Here is a 20,012-nt window from a genome sequence, read left to right as displayed (position 1 = left end):
ACACACACACACACACACACACACACACACACACACACACACACACACACACACACACACACACACACAGAGTCGTTGTACTCAGACGGCATTTAACTATGGATAGCAAAAGATTGGACAGGGAACCATGCTGCTATTAGACTGTATGTGTTGTTGTTGTGTTGGTAGGCACCTGCTGGTTGTTTGATGGGGTGGTCCATGACAACACCCATGGGCTGGTAGACACTGTTCATCAGGGTGGTGATGTTGCCGCCGTGGAACTTGTTGGTCCTCATCACCTTGCTGGTGTAGCGCTCTGACCAGTAGACGTGGTCCTCAAAGATGGTCATGCCATGGGGGTGCTGGAGAACCTGGAGGGAGGTCAGCAAATACAGAACACTTGCTGAACAATGGTTTCAGCTTTGTAAAGGTAATAAGCACTTAATGAAGTCATTTCTTATACCTCGTCGTACGTGTCACAAATTGCTGATCTTCAAGCTCACAACGTGCCGTGAGCTTGCAGATATACAATTTTGCAAATTTGACATTTTTTATCTACAATGACATGCCAAAAATAGGGATGCCAGGTTGAAAGTGGATAAACTACAATTAATTGAACTTACACAAACGAAAATAGAATAAAGCAACTTACCATATCACTCGCTATGACTTGCTGGCGGTTACCGCCGTCGTAGTCACAGTAGTCAATGTACTTAAGGTAGGCGTCTGCAAAGTACACCCTGCGCGTGGTGTAATCCAGGGCCAGACCGTTGGGCCAGTACAGTTTGGTGCTGACGATAACCCGCCTCGCGGTTCCATCCATGCCGGCTTGCTCAATTCTAGGGTTCTGACCCCAGTCGGACCAAAACATCAAGTTGGTGCTGAGAGAAGAATGACAGAAGAAGAAAGAATTTTTAACTGACGGTGTAAATTGGTCCTGCACCATATACTGTGTAGCATCCCAGGAGTTCTGCTGCTGCTGCAGCAGCGCCACACACACACACACACACACACACACACACACACACACACACACACACACACACACACACACACACACACACACACACACACACACACACACACACACACACACACACACACACACACACACACACACACACACACACACACACACACACACACACACATCTGTGTCAATTTAGATTTTTGCGTTGCAAAAATAGCAGATATACAAGCTCACAGCTCATCACTTTGTGCAGCGCTGCGAGCTTGTGCATCTGCTATTTTCGAACATTATTGAAAAATCTTGTGAGAAAAAGTGTGAGAACTACTGATTTCGAAGGCATTTTGTAGAATCGGCCTCAGGTCTTAATGGGCTAAAAGGGAGAGTCTCTTCATCTTACTGGTTGCGTGGGTCCAGGACCAGTCCACGTGGACTGGTGACATTCTTGTTGATCAGAACCTTCCTGAAGCGGCCGTCCAAGGTGGACACCTCAATGTTCTCCAGGAGAGAATCCGTCCAGTAGAGGTTGCGACCTACCCAGTCCACAGCTATAGTCTCTGGTGCCATCAGACCAGAGGACAACACCTAGAACAAAACAGATAGGCATTAAATACACAGTACAAATCGTCAATGTTAATGTATCCATTTATAACTCTGAGAGACAAATTTAACTAAATGGACCCTTTCCCGGTCCATTTTGTACACTCTCAGAGTTAACTTGGAAGTTACGATGGGTTTGTATAGGAAGGGGGAGTGTCTGATAAAATGAATGTCAAATATCTAACTGCTGAATCAAGCAACTTAAACATTGCCTCCGACCAGGGCTGTGTCTGAAATCACTCCCTACTCACTATATAGTAAAGTGATTTAATTATTTTTTTGTGGTGTCCGAACTCCGAATATATAGTTATAGTTATTATAGCGTATCTTATCTGCTTATCAATGCATCGTGAAAAGTTATATTGCAAACTCTATACACCCTCATCATGCATTGTGCCGAAAGAAAAATGCTGATGTTAATGGCATGCTACAGCAATGACGTCATTGGAGAGACCAGAGTAGTCTCCAGAATGTGCTTTTTTAAATTATTTTTTTATGAGTTCACCACTCCTGTATATAGTCCTCTACATAAAACTCCTGTAGGGATTGGAGTAGGGAGAAGTGAACATTGAGTCATACGGGGGTAGTGAATGACTGAGTGATTTTGTGTTTGGCACCAAAGAGTTGTCCATTGCCATTCACTGAGCCCCACTGCTAGTGAGTTTAATAATGTATTCATCCTACCTCCCGACTATCTGTTCCATTCTGGAAAGCACTAAAGATCTTCTTCTGACTGGCATCGGCCCAGTAGATTCTGGAGGTCACCCGATCAAAGTCCACCGTCACAATGTTCGAGCCGCTGATAACTGGATGCAACTGGGGCGGTCTGATGTTGATCTTGTTGGCGATAATCTGACTTCGCTTGGCGACCAGAAGCACAGCTGCGGCAGGATCTGATGGATTCAGAATATTATGATTTCAATTAACTTATTATCAACGTTTAGGGATTACTGAGGACAAGAGCATACTGTAACATCCTGTGAACTAGTTAACAGGTGTTTTGCATGTCTTTTAACTGCCAATAACTTCAAATAACTTATATGAGAAGCAGGAGGTCTGGTGAAACAATAACTTTATATACTGTATATAATAGCTTGTGTGAGTTTAACGACATGTGACATTGCACTTCTTTACTCTGACACTCGTGCCACACAATTTAACATTTAAGACACTGTACTACTGTAACTGTATTATCTCAGTCATATGACTAGCATAATTTTGTTATATAATAATAACAATCACATGACTGGGATAGTTTAAGTGGACAAAAATGTATAATATGTAATCCCTTATGTTACACTTGAGAGCCAGGACAATTGTACAACAGTTAGATTTATAGCAAAAACAGCCAATCTACAAGCTCACAATGCATCACGATGCAGCGTTTTGTTAGCTTTTACTGTACACAGCACATGGCTCTTAGAACTATACTGCGCTGAAATTCCTTGTAACCAGTACCCTACTTTAGCCTGGAGTGAGATTGGTTTCCAACAGTTTAGCTGCTCACTAGTGGCTTTGCAGGTGCGTCCATCCTGCGCTAGGAGGTAACCGTCAGAGCAGTAGCATCTGAAGGATCCCCTTTCATTGTAACACTGCTGGCTACAGAAGCCGGGGATCAGACACTCATCGATGTCCTCGCAGGTCTTGGAGTCGTTGAGCAGCTGGTATCCTGGACTGCATGTGCACTGGGCCCCGAACGGGCCTTGGATACAGCTGTCGCTGCAGCCGCCGTTGTTCAGAGCACAGTCATTTTGGTCTAGAAAGAGAGACAGGGGATTCAATAATTGCAATCACGATCGGATGGCAAAAAGATAATAACAATTATTTTGGTCAATATTGAGATCCCGATTATTTAACACAATTAGCCTACTCATTGACTTTGGAAACATCATGCATTTATTAAACCTTTTTTTTTAAAGTACTTTTTTACCAGTATGTGTATGTTTAGAAATGTAAAGGAAAGCGTAGTGACGGATTTATTATACAAAAACACACGAGATTGTTATTATGTAAGGAATCCGGCAGTGGCACAATTATTGTTTTATCACGATTATCTTGTTTTTTTGTTGAATTGAATTGAAAATATGATGAATCGCTCAGCCCTAGTCTAGCATACTGTATGTGCATGACCATATCTTCCTTTGAGGAACTATGACGGAGGGTGTGATATTCTATGAAACTCACTGCAGATGGGTGACTCGTCTGCTCCATTGGGACAGTCCCTCTGGCCGTCGCACAGCTTGCCAAGGTCGATGCACACCTGGTCGGTGGGACACTGCCACTGTCCGGAGGGACACCGGAAGGGCGGGGTGGGACAGTTCTGCTCGTCGCTGAAGTCACGGCAGTCGTTTTCACCGTCACACACCCACGCCATCGAAACACAGACCTTGTTGGCACACTGGAACTGATTGGATCTGCAGGTAGTGGGCGGGCATGAGTTGTGTTCATCTGAACCGTCTTCGCAGTCTGGATGCGCGTCACACTCCCACTCGTCTGGTATGCAGAATCCGTCGATCTGGCACTGGAACTCATCGTCGTGGCAGAGGCCTGGACCTCGAGTGGCTGGGGAGAGAGGACAGAAGAGTAGAGAGTAGAGGAAAAACCTTAAAGAGCCACTGAAACTCAAGAAAATATTTAAAGCTACCACAGGGAGTTGCTATAGTTCATGCACATTTCTTTTTAGTTTTTTTTGTGTTGGTTTTTAGTGTGTTGCAACAAAGAAAATGCTCTGTCCCTAACTGTTTAAAAAAAATCAAAATTATTTAGAAAATAACCGATCTACAACATATCATGATCTGTTATTTACCTACACGCTTCGCGATCTAATCTTTTTTGCATTTTCACCTGCATTTTCACCTGCCGTATGATGACAACCCCAAAATTGGGATGCGATGGGTTAGGGTTAAAGTTAAAGTAGTTAAAACACCTTTCAGAGATACTCCTGATATACAGTCATTGTTTTGTACTGTGCGACATGAAGTTTGTGCAGATAACTTACGACAGTCTCTCTCATCAGAGTGGTCCCGGCAGTCATAGACTCCATCACACCGATACTGAGAGTGGACGCACTGATCTCCACTGGCACAGGTAAATTCATAGGAGGCACAGACATACACTAAAAGGGGAGAAACAGAGAGTGACAACTTAGTTTTCTGAAAAACTTTACAGAATTGTCAACGATCACAAAAAAATAAGAATACATTCTCAGCCTCTGTAGCAGAGGCTGAGAACATGAATTAAAAAAACTATTTCTTTTTTTAGCTTAGACATTTGGCTTTTTACTGAAAATGTACTTTCCCTAATGTTCATACAATAAATAATCAGCAACAAATGAAAGAAATGAAAGCAATAACAACATACAGTATAGGTTACAAGTCTAAATGGGTTCAATATCAAGCAATTCTTTCAAAGCCATCATGTATCACACAGTGCCTTCAGTAAATTGCATCAGTACCACAGTTGTTCTCATCAGAGGCGTCCATACAGTCCTGGTCTCCATCACACACATACGAGCTGGAGATACAGCGATGGTCTGGACACAGGAAGTAGCCAGGGGGGCAAGAAGAGATGGTCGAATCTACACAGACACAGAAAGAGCAAATATCTAGAAAGTAGGCTTGCTGTTGCTCTCCTTTCAAGAGCAAGAGTCCTTGGAGTCCTCGTACAATTTGTTTTATTACACTCATTTTCAAATACCAAAAAAAAAAACGCTCCTTGACATGGATAAAAGCTGAATTGGTTCCCTCATAACTTACTGCAGTAGTGTTCGTCTGAGCCGTCGCCACAGTCGTTATCGCCATCACACACCCAGTTTTTGCTGATGCACCTGTCGTTGTCACAGGTGAAGTAGTTGGAGGCGCAGGTGGTGGGGACGCGGGTGGGGCAGTTGTCTTCGTCAGAGCCGTCCCCGCAGTCGTCCGTGCCGTCACAGCGCCAACTGGACAAGATGCAGTGCTTGTTGTTGCAGGTGAAAGCACGGGGAGAGCAGGTCATTCCTGGGGGTGAGGTCACACGAGATGGACTGGTGTCACACTTAACCAAATAGCAAGAATATCGAGCTTGTCTATCTTCAAGCTCACAACGCAAGATGATGAAACCAGTTGTAAGCATTTAGATATGCTATTTTAGACTATTTTGATCAAATGCGTGCCATATGACATGCCCAAAATAGGATTGAGAGTGGTTAAATACAAAAAATCACACCCTGTGTGAAGTGGGCGGTGTCTTGCTAGCTAATCACAATACTGAATGGAGTCAACCAATCATGTACAAAAAATAAATACATTTATTGAAACACTCTTTATGATGGAAGAAACCATAACTTAAAAAAAAACAAATGTATGGTTTTTTTTTAAGTTATGGTATCTTATATAGGGCTATGCACATGTGTCATGTGACACAGGCCAATCACAGTCCTGAATAGACTGTGATTGGCCAATCATGGTGCAGGGTTTGTTGTACAAATATCCAAACCTCACTTGTACATTTTTGGCCAATCACAGCGCAGGATTTGTTGTACAAATATCCAAACCTCACTTATAGGGGCGGTTTCACCGCCCAAAGATTATCACAGACGGTATTAAAATTGTAATATGTATCAAATTATCCTCCTAGAAATGATCATATCTAGAAGGAGTGAAACATATTTAATTGTTGGTTGTTTGTGTGTAACGTTTATTAGATTGACTGATTGGCAAAAAACAAACAAAAGGAAAACAATATTATTATCTTGGAGGGAGGGGGCCCTGAACAAGCGTGAGGCCCTAAACAAACGTTTACCTTGTTTAGTGGGTCAGGCCGGCCCTGGACACACTGGTGCCTGTTTGACGGTTTGCTATATAGCCTACTGCACACTGACACACGTACCTGGTTCAGTACAGTTGGCTTCATCACTCTTATCCATGCAATCTGCGATTCCGTCGCAGCGGAAGGAGTTGGGCGCACAGCGTCCCTCGTCACATTCGAAGGCATAGTCGCCACAGCTGGTATCGGGCGGGGGGACCGAATCGTCCTTGACGCAGTCCCTCTGGTTGGACTGAAGCTTCATACCATAGGGGCAGCCACACACTCGGCTGGAGGAGGGGGTCGGGAAACAGAAGTGGCTGCAGTAGCCGTTGGGTGCCGAATTGCAACGGCTGTTAAACACTGTTGAGGAAAGGGATGAAGAAGCAGGTATAAATCGGGCCACAGGGAATCAGAATCAGCTTTATTGCCACATCACAGGTTTACAGGTGTAAAGAAGTGGGTAAAATAATGTTTTTGTTCAAGCCCCATCTTTAGGGTTAGGGCTAGTTTAACCTTGACCTATGTCTGACCTTTTCTCTTTTAACCATTTCTCCCTGCAGGGTCCACTTACTGCTGTGGAGGTCGGCTGAGTAGGTCTTGACGTTCAGGATTCCATTGATTCCCTCTCTGATCATCATGTTGTCTCCTCCGTCTCTCTTTCTCATGCGGAATATCCCCTTGGTCCTTGTATCAGACACATAAAGGTGGGCTGCAAGGGAGACAACTTGTAATAAGTTATATCAAACCACCACACAAATTAGTTGTTTGTTTGTTAATTTTTTGTTGTTTATTTGATGGCTTTCTTTGTGAATACTGTTCATTTTCCTCTGAAGTCATCCCAAACAACTCTTTGTTCTATCCATTGCATCCATTACAAATACTGAAATGAACTGAATATACTGTACAATTATAATATACTATATTTATAGATACTGTGTCAAAGTGTTCCTGAGCAAGACACTTAAACCCTAACTGCTCCCCAGGTGCTGTATTAATGGCTTGATTATGGATGAATTACTTGCCCACTGCTCCTATAGTTAAAAATAGTTAAAATGGGTGAAATGCAGAGGGCAAATTTCACGTACAGTATGTGCAAATGTGTTTGTCACAAATAACGCAAAAGAGTGAGGACCACTCTATTATTATTACTATAGTACTACTAGTAACACTAATAAACTGCCTTTACACTTCAAGCTTATCCACTGCATACTGTACATAGACCTATTTCATCCTGCGGGGTAAATTCAGTTTTCTGAGTGCCCTCGGAGGAGTGCAGGGGGGCAGTTAAGGGGTTCAGTGTCTTGCTCAGGGACACCTGGACACAATGTCGGGGCTGGGAATTGAACCTGGAACCTTCCCGCTTCCCAGGTGGGCTAGTATCAAGGTGGAAAGTGTGCCCTTGTAAGCACATTGTACAGCAGGGGTGTCGAACTCATTTTGGTGTCCGGGCAAGATTGGTCAAATGGTGACTTGAGGTGGGCAGGAACCAGTTGCGGACGCACATGCGCGCTCACACGCATTCAGTTATACAGCATTGTTTTTCAATCTGTTGTCTTGTCTCAGAAAACAAACAATGCAATTTGTAACAATAATAATAATAATAATAATAATAATAATAATAATAATAATAATAATTATTATTATTATTATTATTACATTTATTATTATAAACCATTTTAAGTAGAATAATTTGAAGTTAAACAATACCTGGTAATGTGTGTGGGTGGTTAAATAATTACATTTATAGAACAGTGGTGTAAAGTAACTAATTACATTTACTCAAGTACTGTACCTAAGTAAAGATTTGACGTAGTTTTACTTTACTAGAGTATTTCCAATTTCCAGAACTTTCTACTCCACTACATCTCAGTCACTGCTATAACTACAGTATATCACTTTAAAAAATGTTTTATGAAGATTAGCTACTTTAATTATTTACATTTACAAAAATAGCAGATCTACAAGCTCATAGTGTGGCACTCAGTGCCGCACTATGAGCTTGTATATCTGCTATTTTTGAATAGCCAAATAAATCTTAAAATGACACAGATGCTTTCCCAGATTGAATGTTAAATACGCTCTGAGTTCAATTAATACTGAGGATTTCACTGGGCAAGCTCCTGAGAAATAAAAGAAGCAGCTTTGATACATTTATACGTTTTTAACACATATATGATTAATGCTTCTAACTACCTATCACCATTATTATATTTTCAAAAATGGCAAATTTACATGGTGTAGCCAGCATGAAATTTCATCTAAATCACTTGCTGCTCCCAGACACCTGACATCTCTTTGCTTTAACAAACTTAATGTCAGGGAGCAGTTATTTTCATAACACTGCACTACGTTTGTGTGTGTGTGTGTGTGTGTGTGTGTGTGTGTGTGTGTGTGTGTGTGTGTGTGTGTGTGTGTGTGTGTGTGTGTGTGTGTGAGAGACAGACAGACAGACAGAGAGACAGAGAGAGAGTGTACATGTCCGTGCTGGGCTGACTCCTGTGTGACGATCAAAGAGTATAGCCATCGACTAGTTGAATAGACTGTTAACGAGCCAATCAGCCAGAACATTCCGCAGCTGGTTAGACAATGCCTGGGCGATCAGAGGTACTCAGTCAAGTAGCAGCGAGTGGGGGAGGGGCGAGCTGCTTGGCAGCACAGCAATGCAAACTGCGACGTCTGTTAGATGTAGTGTCAATTTACTATTTTTCAAAGTATTTCGCGGGCCGCTATGGACCTTTCCGCGGGCCGCAAAACGCCCGCGGGCCGCGAGTTTGACAGGCCTGTTGTACAGTATTGTCAGAATTATTCCCCCCCCTGTATTTTCTTTAACCCATTTAGACCTGGAACGCATCTGTGTCATTTCAGGTTTCTTTGGCTATAACAAAATAGCACATACTGTATACAAGCTTATAGCGCGGCACCGAGTGCCGCACTATGAGCTTGTAGATCTGCTATTTTTTGAAAAATCTAGATTTTCTTTTACAAATCTATGTATATATTTGATAACTGTATTGTGTAGATGTTCTATGCCAAACTTGCCATGCCATTCTGTACATCATCAGGACCACAGTGGAGAAAGTAAACAATAATTTAAATGTATCCATACGTGTGTGTGCGTGTGTGTGTGTGTGTGTGTGTGTGTGTGTGTGTGTGTGTGTGTGTGTGTGTGTGTGTGTGTGTGTTTTGTTTAATCAACTCAAATTAATTACTCCTACCAGAGTAGATTGTAAGGGAATAGGGTTGGGTGATCCGCCCAAGATTGCTGAAAGTCTGTCTGTCAAATCCATCAATGCCAATGTGTCCTATCTGTCCCAAGAGAGCATCCACCCAGTATAGTCTGTCCATCCTGCCAGGGCCAAGCACACAGAATTATTAAGCCTGAGTTATATACTTAGTTCCGTGCAGGTGCCGTGCACCAAAGATCGCAGAACTACAAGGTCACAAAATCAGGCTTTAGTCCATAAAATGAAGATGGCCAGAAACCTGAGTGCCATCAGGGAAAATGTTTAAGGAATAATCCACTTAAATTACATTCTACTATAAGTAGCCTAAAAGTGTTCGCTGTTGTAGCATTCTACTCCTTTGTAGACCTTAACTTCTTGTCTGTATTTGACGATTCAGTCTGGTATTATAATGTGACTCTTTACCTCCCCCTACAGGCTGGTATTATAATATGTGACTCTCTACCTCCCCCTACACGATACCATGTAAATATTTATATTAAATCTACATCTGTGGTGATTCATTTATTGTGACTCATCTCAAATATATTTGTATATACTGTATAACGTTTCCAATCCATTTGTGCAGTTCTTGAATTTATGAACAAATCGGAACTCTCCATTTAATTTCCATACTTTCCAGATATACAGCATGCCACAAATGTGCTTACTCGTAGTCGAGAGCGAGTCCAATCGGCCCGCCCAGGGTTGTGTTGACGAGAGGAACAGCATTGCTTCCGTCAGTGAAAGCCCTCATTATAACGGCTGGACGGTAATACTCACACCAAAACAAGTAGCTATGGACCGGGTAGGGAAGAGGATGTGCTTAGTGTCATTCAAATAACAAAAATTCATGCTGTATACAATGGGTCTTCAACAGGGGGTACGGGACACCTAGGGGGTCCTCAGGGTTATTACATGGGTGCCGCCAAATCTTTATGTGATAGGATTGTTTTAATTATTATTATTTATTTATTTTCATTAACCACTTGAACTATAGCATCCCTATTCTGGGGGGAACATTTGCCGAAAATGGCAGATCTACAAACTCATAACACTTTGATTTGAGCTGTGATGTGAGCTTCTAGTGAGCTACTTTCGGCAAAGCGGTTTAGTGTAGAGGGAAAAAAGAGCAGACCAAGTACAGAGCCAATGGTCAAGTTTACCGAGTGGTTCAATGTCTGAACGTGAATCTAACATATTAATAGAAAAGATAATGTGTAAACAACCAAACAAAACATAAAAAACACTGATGATTGTGCTGTCAAACCATCTATGAAATCTATGAAAAGGTTTAATCTGCAACACAATTTTATACAATATGTATTGCTTCATCTCTCTCTCAGCTAAGGTGTCCTTTGCCTGAAAAACATTGAAGACCCCTACTATACATGATTGTATGTACTGTAATGTGAATAAAGTAATTATAGCACCGTCTTTGTTCACCTTGCAAACTATATAATACATAATTGGCATGATACATTGTCTAGAAATGATTTATGAATACTTGAAAATGTAGAGGGCTCACCCAGCACTGGGATGCACTGCGATTCCCGTGGGATTCGTCACGCCAGTCACAATGTCTCTTCGGGTCTTGTCCGTCACTTTGAAAGCCACCACTGTCCTGTAAGAGCTTGCGGTCCAAAACAAAACTTTGGAGGTCCAGTCATAGGCCATGGCATTAATCATTCCCACTCTGTAACCTGTCAGAATCTCTTGATCTGGAGAGCAAAAAGGGAGATTTAGTAACTCAAACAATAGAGACTGATACCCAAGAATACCAGAATAAAAATTATGACTATGACTACAAACAATTCATCACAATGTATTTTAGATTTAAATAGATGATTCAGAATAGATTTCAGATTTAGATTCCACTTTATTAATCCCTGAATGGAAATTCAAGCGACACAAGGGATAAGACAATACAAAAGTTGCACAAAAAACTACATTCAATAAGGATATAACCCCTCCCCCCAAACATTTTCAGATATTTTCCTTTTACTGATGTTGACCTTAATCCAACCTCAATCAGACCTGGAAAAAACAATGATCAAAAAAATCTTGGAAAGACTCACGAGTGCCATTGACGCTCGACTTGTAGACAACGCCTCTGCTCCTGTCGTTGTAGAAGACGGCTTCCTCGTTGCCATCATATTCCACAGCAGAGCCTGTGTGAGTGACCCCCAGGCCTGCCAGGGGCAGGGTGACGTCCTCCTGGAAGGACACGTTCAATGGGAGTCCTCTCACTGCAAGGGTCGTCGCTACTAGCAGGTAGTCCCTCACCTCTGCTCACAGAGAGAGAATGGCTGGTTAGGTTGGTGAAGATCACTAGTGTTTTCCAAACAGTGGGTCGGCCCATTTTTGGGTCGCAAACCAATTTTTATGGAATGCGAATAATATATATATTTTTTCCTACAATTTTGTTTCTTATTTCAAAAGATCTTTTTTATTTATGTGTAATTTATGTAAAATACTAACATTTTTCAAAAAATAAATAAATATATATATATATATATATATATATATATATTTTTGGGCGGTGAAACCGCCCCTATAAGTGAGATTTGGAAAAATGTACATTCTCCTGCGCTGTGATCTGGGCCCAGGAAATTAGTAGAATTATCCTGCGCTGTGATTGGCCAATCACAGTCTATTCAGGACTGTGATTTGCCAGTGTCACATGACACATGTGCATAGCCCTATATAAGCAACCATAACTTGAAAAAAACCAAATATTTGTTTTTTTCAAGTTATGGTTTCGTCCATCATAAAGAGTGTTTCAATAAATGTATTTATCTTTTGTACATGATTGGTTGACTCCATTCAGTATTGTGATTAGCTAGCAAGACACCGCCCACTTCACACAGGGTGTGATTTTTTTTTTTCTTTTTCAGAAATGTAAATTTAAGTGGTTAATTCATAATAGATTAACGTAAATTTGGGTCCTGAGAGACTCCATTTGGGAACCAATGAGTTCAAAAACAATTTAATCAAAGGTTTAAATGAGCATGATGCTTATCATGTATCACAATTTCACTTCTGAACCATGGCCATGAACCATTAATTAGTGACTAGTGTCCCTATTCTGGGCATGTCATAAAAGTCAAACATTTGGCAAAAATAGGCGAACAAAAATAGCAATTTTTTGTTAAAAGATTTGGTGTAGAGGGGGAAAAAAGGAATTGACCAAGTATATAGCCCTGGGGGACCCTGCTCAACTAAGTATAAAGGGTTTACATGGTTAAATAAGCACAGTGCCTATCATGTATCACAATTGAATTTCAGGACCGATGGCTCATTATGATCTAATCTAATGGGTAATAAAACACATCTAAATTCAGGCCAGGTGCTGCCTACATCAGGGGAACTTACTGAAACAAGAGTGTCGGTCAGGCTGGAGGTCGTAACCAAGGCGACACTTGCAGCGGAATCCCAGGCCATCGTTGTCAGAGCGATGACTCAGAACACAAATATGCTGACAGCCTCCGTTGTGTCTACCACAAGGATTCATCACTGAAACACAAGATGCCCACATTCTCTCACTCAGACATTACTCAGCTGGGTTTAGCATTTCATTTCTGTATTCATTACAGTATGGCTTAGTGTGTTCATAGTAAAAACTCCACACTTAGGGTTTAACCCCATGAACTCTAGCGTCCCTATTCTGGGCGTTTCATGATAGGCGAACACAGAACATTCAGGGAAAATAGGTGAACATTCGTCAAGATCTACTGCTCACAACGCATCACATTGCAACGTTTTGTTGTGACCTTATCGGTTATTTCTGTCGAAGAGATTTGGTGTAGAGTAAAAAAAGGAGAGTACAGACCCCTGGGGGAACCTGGTCAACGAAGTAAATAGGGTTTGAAGAGGTAATTAGGACAGAGAGAGGGTGTCCATTACCTCAAAACCTGTTTCACTTTTGATACAGATAATTGAGGGTTGGAATATGTGTCATTCCAGAAACAGGGCATCATGACAACTAAGCTAACTTGACAATGGAGATTCTCCAATTCCAATAGGATTGTTTCCAACACAATCCTACAAATGTGTTTGAGGTTAGAAGTCCACTTCCTTACCAAAGGGTTGCAGGACAGGATGTGAGACAACAATATGGCCAGGTCTCTTGGCTGTCTGGTAGAGGAGGTAGGTGCTGTCCATGCCGTTGAAGCGGGTGGTTCGCATCACACCCATCTTGGTCCAGTCAGTGAAGAACAGGTGGTTCTCAAATGCTGCGATACCAAATGGATGTGGAGCCATGGTTCCTCCATAGAGTACTGTTTTCCTGTAGAACAACATTTCACACAGCATGGTCAAGAGATCAAAAATGTCAAAAAGTCATACTGTGACGTTTGCATGGCATTTTGCTGTTTTACTGATGAGAAACTATTGTTTATTACCTGTCCAGACCGTTGTATGTGACAGTTTCCACCATGTCAAAATGGCTGTCAGACCAGTACACCCTCTGAGTAACAATATCCAGGGTTATGCCTGTTGGAGTACCAAGCCTGCTCTTCACCAGTTCAACACGGTTACTACCGTCCATGTACGCCCGCTCTAGCTTCACCTGCTCATTGCTAATCCCCATGTCTGAAAAGAACATGTAGCTGCACAAAACAAAAACAACAAAAACAACAACAAGTCACCTTAGTGAGCTTCATGAAACATTAGTGTAAGTCCTCTACGGAGGACAATAAAGAATGAAATAAATCAAATCTGTTTAAATATTCAAACACCCACCCCACTGTGGGGTCCAAGGCAAGTCCATGAGGAGTCACCAGGTTCTCTGCCACCAGTGTGACTCGGTTCCCTCCATCAAAGTCACATGCATCGATGCGCTCCACCCGAACTTCTAGGACATAGAGTTTGAAGTTGATCCAGTCCACAGCGATGTTCTGGGCACTGTGGACCGCAGTAGACAGAACCTCCTTAATGTCACCTCCGTCGTAGTTGGCAGAGTACACCTAGGGACAGAATGGTTCAGCACAGCTTGGTTGTTAAATCATTACATTTTGCGAAATGTAGTAAACACTTAACCGTACTTTATATGCCACTGTATGACCATGTACTGTAGGTCACCAAAGACATAATGATTCTGAAAGACGTGACACAATGTCACAAACTCTAACTCGTGAGTAGTGACACAGGGGACAGGACTTAATCCAGTCAGTCACCTACGTATATTATCGCTGATCTGTCTAAGGGAGGTACATTCCTTTCCTTTCGTCTGGTATCGTCTTCAAACTATTGAGCAAAGGATTAAACTTGCCACTGCTGCAATGGTGCTTTGGAGTCATACCAGAAACTGTACTTGGATCTGCCGCTGTATTGAGCAGCTCCTAACTAGTTCAACTAACGTAATTCAATCATTACGTCAACTGTTACAGTATATTCTTTTCTACATGGTTGAGTCAACGATTGTCACTTGCTTTTGAGAACCACCTTCTCCTGCAGTCAGCACTATGTAATGTCAGCATTTCATTCAATGTAGGTTCATACTGTACAGTATGCATTGTATCGTGTTCTTTTCATTTCTTTGCATTTTTAGGGTCTGCCCCATGAGGGGTTCAGTCTATTATCATGTTCATGTAATAACTGTGTATATTTAGGCTGTGATTTTGGTGTTTGTGATCTCAGAGTCTGTTCTGGCTCATCACAGGAGCAGAGTCACATGTAACATCATTGCAATAAATGGTCTTGATGAGTATCTGACTGAATTTCAACAGAAGGCAATAGATACATTTGCATAATGACACTAGTTACTCAGTTACACAGTTATGTGTAAGAATCAGCTCTGAAGTAGACAACAGAGGCTTTGAAGGACATATTATCAAAGGGCAGCAGCTGCTGGGACTGACCTTCTGAGTGTTGGTATCAGTCCAGAACACTGTCTGGCTGGTGTGATGATAGGCCACCCCTACAGAGTAACCTCTGCCCTGGGACGGGACCAGAGTTCTGACGAAGCGGCCGTGTATATCTGCCATCATCACGTCACCCCCGTTGGTGAAGATGAGCTGTGGTATCCCGGCTGGAGAAGTGTCACAAACATCTATGAATTATTCATGTTTCTTCTGTTGAGCTACAGTAATTATGAAAGCCTTGTACATGTTTCAGAAAAGGAAGATTCTATATACATTATATTGTGCACCTTGACTTTAAAACATACATAACTTACATAACATACAGAAAATAGTATGTCGCATGGATTCGATTTTCGAGAAGTAGGATTAGATGAGGTACTGGCAAATAAAATAATGCTACAGTATGTAATGTTTGAGGTTTTACCAACTGAAAGGGTTATTTCACATTTTCATCTTTATTGGACTAAATATTCCCTCTTACCTGTGACAGCTATCTATAGCAATATCCCTTCCTGTACCTGAAATGTTGGCCTTGCATATGTGCCCCTTCTCCAGGATGTATCCATTAGCACAGCTACAGTGATGTGTCCCAGGACGGTCTTCACATAGCTGGTCACAGATCCCCCAGATGTTACAGTCATTGTAGTCTGAGCAAAACAAACAACAACACAAATCTTTACCTTTCTGACTATTGGATTATTATTCTTTTTTCATTGTTCTTAATAATAATGGCCACTCCCCACTCTTTTATTTATTTATTTTTTACTGTACATTTGCACATACAAATTTTACGTATACGTAAAAATTCAGTTAAAATGAAATGAAATGTTTGATATTGTCAAACAAGTTTTAACCACTTAAACCCTGACTTGGCTCTGTACTTGGTCCGCTCTTGTTTACATCTACACCAAATCTCTTCGCCAGAAATATCCAATCTACAACCTCACAACGCATCGCGTTGCAACGCGTTGTGAGGTTGTAGATCTGCTATCATTTGGCTAATGTTCCCCCCAGAATATAGAAGTAAACCCCCACACTCACCCACACAGGAGCGGCTGTCATTGGCTACGATGTAACCATCGGGACAGTAGCAGGCTCCTCCCTGAGGGGAAGGATGACAGCGGTACTCACAGCTGAGGGCAGAGCACTGCTCTAGATCTGTGAGGATGGATATAGACAGTAGTCATCTAAGTCAGAGATTCTCAAACCTTTTCATGTCAAGGACCCCCCCGCGGACCACCATCTGAAAATATTTTGTGCCAGGGACCCCCATACAAGATTTGTGTTGTTTATAGAATATATAAAATATATTATAAAATATTAATTATTATTAATTTTTCTTTATATACAGATCTACAAGCACACAACACATTACATCGAGCTTGTAGATCAGCTATTTTCAAATAGCCAAAGTATAAAATAGGGTTAAACTGTTTAAACTGATTATGATGCTACAGTATATTAGCTAATTTAGCTAATATAGGAGACCCCCTGGAACCCCCTCAAGGACCCCACTTTGAGAACGATTGATCTAAGTCAGTGATTCTCAATCTTTTCAGTCGCAAGGATCCCCAGTTTATGAGTCTCGCGTAGCCAGACAACTATTCCACAATCTCTGAATGCTATAGAGTCTGGAACTACACCCTTGAAAGCCAAGAAAGGAAGCTGTCATCGGTTCATCATTTTCATTCAGGAAAATGTATAAAAAAATATTGCTAAAACACATATTTTCAAATGTACGCGCAAAGACGAAACGGAATAATCGTCTTCACCGTCATCAGCTCATCACCATTATCCTCTTTTTCCATTTTAGAGACAGTTTTTCTTATGATGTTCAAAAGTTAATCATGAACCGAGTGTGGGTAAATGCAATAAATAAGGTGATAAGCAAAAGGTGAGTGCTGCTGAGATCATAAACGTTGCAATGACAGAAGATTAGTGTTCTAGTTTGAGAAACAGGAAATAATAGAGTACTTACTTGAACCCTGCTATCAATTTTATTACCCACTGAAAATGCTGCAAATGTGTTGCTTGTGTGAATAAACAATCATATGACATAAGTGTGACAAGTTGTTTGAATTCTTATAAGAAATCTCACACAGCAAGAGATAAAGCAAGGATTATTTGGATATCTGAAATTCAAAAGGAGTAATGAATTACACATGATATAATCCTCAGTGTTAATGTATCCATTTGTAACACTGAGGGTTAAATAACATGTCTGATAACTGCTGCTAAGTGATGTCTCACCTGCACAAGAGTTATATGCAAAATAACTGTTTCTATATTTGCTATTTAAATTTTTACCATGTACCTTATGTATACTGCATATTTGACACTGGTCAAATTATTTTAGGATATTTGACATTTATAACCTGTTTTCCTTGTTTCTTTCTTTCTCTATTCTTCACCCCTTTCTTGAAACCGCAAATGAGGCATGGATGACACAATTTCACCCACTTTTTAACACCTCTAAACCTGTGATGTGACAATAAAGTTTAATCTTGAAACGTTTCACTGAGGATTTTACTGTACAAGTACCACTAGTAGCAACATTTGTATCCGATTACATAATCGGGCCTTTGATCCTTGAATATGCACACACAACTTACTGCAGGTTTGCTGTGCTGTAGAGTTGGTTTCATCTGTTCCTCCGGGACAGTCGGGTTTGCTGTCACACACCTTCCCCATTGGTATACACACCGAGGATCCCGGACACCCCCACTCACCAGGGTAACAGTCTCGGGAGTTGCTATCTGAAAAATTCGGGTCACAATCCAACATTCTACCTCACTGATTCCTTGAACAGTCGTTGAACATTCTCAAGTGTCTCATAAACATCCTTGTATTTAATGTTTTCCAGTCTAAATAATAACTACAATGATTCCATTGGAACACAGTTTTTTCGCCCCCTTTGACAGAAAAGTTACGGTTTAGCGACAATATACAGGCTGGTGAGATTCAGACAAACATGGTTTGTACAGCATGTGTTGTCAGTTCTGAAAACCGGTAGTCTTCAGAAAGCCAGTCTCTCTTACCACATCCTTTCTCATCACTGTAGTCACCACAGTCATTGAACTGGTCACACACCCAGACCTGGGGGATACAGCGACCACTGGAGCAGGTGAACTCGCTGCCACTGCAGCTCTGGTACACTGAGGACAAAATGGATACCGATAACATTCAAAACAAAATGAGCATTTAATTGATACTATTTATATTTAATGTGATCTTTTTAGCACAGATAGCGGTGAGGCTTTTTTTGATTATGGTGACTGATGACGAGCAGTCCGTCTGGGCCGGCCTTCCGTCTGTCCACCACTTACTTTGGTCCCATACAACATATCTCGAAAACTACATCCTCCTTTCCTCTAGCACCGCCATTAGGCCAAACCTTCCACTACACAAGATATCTCAAAATCTGTTGGACCAATTGCCATGAAACCTGCTGATGAACCCTAACTATTTGGATGATTCCATAACCCATCCTTTAGCAGCACCCTCAAAAGGGTCAAACTATATACTTTTCAAACGTCCCCTAATCCAATAGGCAGCTTCCTGAATGAACCATACTGATTATGGTGAGCTTGGGTCTTTTGCTGTAACACCACCATTTCTGCTCCAAACACGCAATTTCTAGTTTGGTGTATGGAGCAGCATGGGGCTGCTAGAGGGGCTTTGTTTTATAGTATTGTTTATATTATTCTGTTTTCATTTATTTTATTCAATTTAAACAATGTCTTATACATTTTACTTACAAATAAAACTATTATTATAAACTTATTATTGGGACTACTGTACATGCAGGTGCGTATGTGGAGTCATCAGCCCTGAAACATGACAGTCATGGAACCGATTGTTCCTGGTTTTCGTTTTTTTTTGACATTTACAACTCTAACATGTACATAAACGTTCAAATTTCAAATATAAAGTGCTGGCCCCCGAGCCACTGATGTTACAAGTTGAGCCGGCCCGAGATAAGTACCCGTATCTCCCGTATTGTTCAATAAAACGCATTTTAATCCGATCGGCGGCCATTTTCTATAATCTTTTTGTAATGTATCAGAGTGCAATACACCTCCCAACTAGTAGTGTCGCATAGTTGAAAGCATCGGAGAAAATTCTGAGAAAATAGCCGGCGATCGGATTAAAAAGCTTTTTATTGAACAATACGGAATATACAGGTACTTAGACCTTGGCCCGGCTCAACTTATTACATCCGTGGCATGGGGGTCAGCACTTTATATTTGAAATCCGAACGTTTATGTACATGTGAGAGTAGTAAATGTAAAAGAATCGAAAACCAGGAACAAACGGTTCCATGACGCTTGTGAAAGACGAGCGTCATGTGAACCATGGCTAGAGTCATCATAGCTCCATAAAGAACCTCTCACTCCGCTATACAGCTCCGAGATGAGGTTCTATGTCGTTACCTTCCAGAATCGGGTATACGTCCGCCAAGGCTCCGCTGTTTACCCTTTTGTATACGTCGTATCCCAAAACTAATGGTAGATTCCAAGCCGCACGGATGTTTAAAGTTTGGAACGGAATGGAAAATTTTAGGAACGGAGCGAAACTACCCATTTAAATCGCTTA

The 20,012-nt window shown here is 41.4% G+C and overlaps 1 protein-coding gene across 1 annotated transcript in view; it reads right to left on the bottom strand.

The window, feature by feature from the left end:
* Positions 1–20,012, bottom strand: part of LOC308105027 (low-density lipoprotein receptor-related protein 2-like) — a gene marked incomplete at both ends in the record, with an annotated part of 73,237 nt that overhangs the window by 36,862 nt on the left and 16,363 nt on the right. The window contains 24 exons of the mRNA XM_080455662.1: positions 173–350; positions 632–860; positions 1,347–1,531; positions 2,231–2,439; positions 3,054–3,302; positions 3,731–4,108; positions 4,545–4,661; positions 5,001–5,123; positions 5,302–5,541; positions 6,413–6,691; positions 6,903–7,040; positions 9,547–9,677; positions 10,224–10,349; positions 11,081–11,273; positions 11,631–11,840; positions 12,928–13,068; positions 13,635–13,840; positions 13,956–14,162; positions 14,296–14,519; positions 15,414–15,583; positions 15,935–16,063; positions 16,458–16,574; positions 18,029–18,172; positions 18,455–18,571. Coding sequence (XP_080311788.1) covers positions 173–350; positions 632–860; positions 1,347–1,531; positions 2,231–2,439; positions 3,054–3,302; positions 3,731–4,108; positions 4,545–4,661; positions 5,001–5,123; positions 5,302–5,541; positions 6,413–6,691; positions 6,903–7,040; positions 9,547–9,677; positions 10,224–10,349; positions 11,081–11,273; positions 11,631–11,840; positions 12,928–13,068; positions 13,635–13,840; positions 13,956–14,162; positions 14,296–14,519; positions 15,414–15,583; positions 15,935–16,063; positions 16,458–16,574; positions 18,029–18,172; positions 18,455–18,571 — 4,440 coding nt within the window. The remainder of the gene's footprint in view (positions 1–172; positions 351–631; positions 861–1,346; positions 1,532–2,230; positions 2,440–3,053; positions 3,303–3,730; positions 4,109–4,544; positions 4,662–5,000; positions 5,124–5,301; positions 5,542–6,412; positions 6,692–6,902; positions 7,041–9,546; positions 9,678–10,223; positions 10,350–11,080; positions 11,274–11,630; positions 11,841–12,927; positions 13,069–13,634; positions 13,841–13,955; positions 14,163–14,295; positions 14,520–15,413; positions 15,584–15,934; positions 16,064–16,457; positions 16,575–18,028; positions 18,173–18,454; positions 18,572–20,012) is intronic.

This window comes from Gymnoscopelus braueri (genome assembly GCF_963280865.1).
Source record: "Gymnoscopelus braueri genome assembly, chromosome: 17".
Lineage (NCBI taxonomy): Eukaryota > Metazoa > Chordata > Actinopteri > Myctophiformes > Myctophidae > Gymnoscopelus > Gymnoscopelus braueri.
Note: the sequence above shows the minus strand (reverse complement) of the source record. Positions and strands in the feature narration are given on the sequence as shown.